This window comes from Anneissia japonica, unplaced genomic scaffold (genome assembly GCF_011630105.1).
Source record: "Anneissia japonica isolate Jap-2015-1 unplaced genomic scaffold, ASM1163010v1 scaffold287982_len162305_cov178, whole genome shotgun sequence".
NCBI classification, from domain to species: domain Eukaryota; kingdom Metazoa; phylum Echinodermata; class Crinoidea; order Comatulida; family Comatulidae; genus Anneissia; species Anneissia japonica.
In genome coordinates this window covers 94,895-96,623 of record NW_022721545.1, presented here as the reverse complement: position 1 = coordinate 96,623, position 1,729 = coordinate 94,895, and the positions used below count along the sequence as shown (strand labels likewise).

Genomic DNA, 1,729 nt, shown 5'->3' with positions numbered 1-1,729 from the left:
CGACTTTCTCAACTTCAGGGCGTCAATGCGGAACTCGAAAAGCACGCTGAAGAGAGAGTCCAAAGCCATCTCGACATGACCGTGATGGCGGTAGCGTGGTTAAACGCCGAGTTGTCCGGAGCCGTTAGCAAAGTCGCCGAACTGAAAAGTCAGATGGACATCCAACTTCGAAAATTCGGCCGGGTCGACTGCGAAGAAAGACAGAAAAGCGAACGAAGACATCCGACGGACGGTCGATTCGATGCACGGATCGACGACAGCGTTGACGAAGAAGGTGGAAGAAATGGGAGCCATCGGTGGAACCGTGGGAAGAGGAGGAGGAATACTCCGCGAACATGCAGAAGGAAATGGACATCCAACCCGCGAAGCTGTCGGATCAGAATTTGCGTTTTCAGATTCTGGAAACAGCCAGCTACGACGGCGTGCTGATGTGGAAGTTAAATTCCGTGAGCATGAGGAAGCAGCAGGCGGACAGCGGCAAAATCGTATCCCTTTACAGCCAACCCTTCTACGCCGGTCGGTTCGGATACAAGATGTGCGCCCGAATCTATCTGAACGGCGACGGAATGGGCAAAGGGACGCACGTTTCCATGTTCTTCGTCGTCATGAAAGGAGATTACGACGCTCTACTCAAATGGCCGTTCGATCAAAAGGTGACGATGCTGCTGCTCGACCAGAACGACGGAAAGCTCACGCTCTCGGACAGCTTCAAACCGGACCCTCGAAGCAGCAGCTTCAAAAGACCGACCGGCGACATGAACATAGCTTCCGGATGCCCTCTCTTCGCTTCTCAGGTCATTATGAAAAATCCCGTTTACGTCAAAGACGACACAATGTTTCTGAAGATGATCGTCGACACGACAGGTCTGTACGTTTGACGTCACAGCAAGTTAGATGACGTAGTACGCACGTCATCGAGTTTCCGTTTCTCCACCTAATATAAGCGACGAGGCAATAAAGAGACAGTCGAAAACGATCAACGAGACGATGAACAAGATTCTTTTGCTCTGCGCTCTGTGCACCGTAGCCTCCGGCACGCACTGCGAGGTCGGGAGATTCGCATGCATGTTGACGAGTTGGTCCGGTTACTCTCTGTCCGTCGGCGCCGGAGTGAATACCACTACGCAGGGTGACGCCGAATACATGCAGAGATCGTCGGCTACGCTCAACAGCTTCACTATGCGGTCCTGCCGCTCCGGTAGATACCTGTCCTCGGAAGTAAACGGAACAATAACGGCCGTTGACGAGTGCGAAGGGGACCTCTGTCACTGGCAGGAGAAACAGACGTGGAAAGGTAGCGCTTTCAAGAATATGGCCACCGGACGTTACCTTTCCATAAGAAAGAACGGCGAACCGTCCTCTTCTGGCTCTTCGAAAGCATCGAGAAACAGAGCCAACTTCATCTTCCACAGTTGTAAAGTTGTTGTTTAAAATCGAAGAGATAAAAAAAAATGTAAATAGAATGTAGAAAAAATAAATGTTGTTGACAAAAAGAATAAATTGCGTTTCTATCTTTTCTTACCCGCGTGTATGTGAGTGTGTGTGTGTGTGTGTGTACGTCCAGAGAAGTGATGATGTTTGATCTTAGTGACTTCGTTACCCACGAAAAGTATATTGCCAATATTTCGATATCTTTGTTGACTTTCACGACGAACGTGACTCTAGCGAATTAATGACAAAATAATGACGTTTCACAGCCACACACTCACACTGGCACACAAATTCAGAC

At 49.5% G+C, this 1,729-nt stretch overlaps 1 protein-coding gene across 1 annotated transcript; it reads left to right on the top strand.

Moving 5' to 3' along the window:
- Positions 1-335: 335 nt before the first annotated feature.
- On the top strand, positions 336-878 carry LOC117111591 (TNF receptor-associated factor 3-like). The gene has a single exon (XM_033254541.1). The coding sequence runs from the start codon at positions 336-338 to the stop codon at positions 876-878; it is 543 nt and encodes a 180-aa protein (XP_033110432.1).
- The last annotated feature ends 851 nt before the right edge of the window (positions 879-1,729 follow it).

What these genes read in the sequence shown, in the direction of transcription:
- LOC117111591 (XM_033254541.1), top strand. Translation starts at nt 336, where the DNA reads ATGCAGAAGGAAATGGACATCCAACCCGCGAAGCTGTCGGATCAGAAT.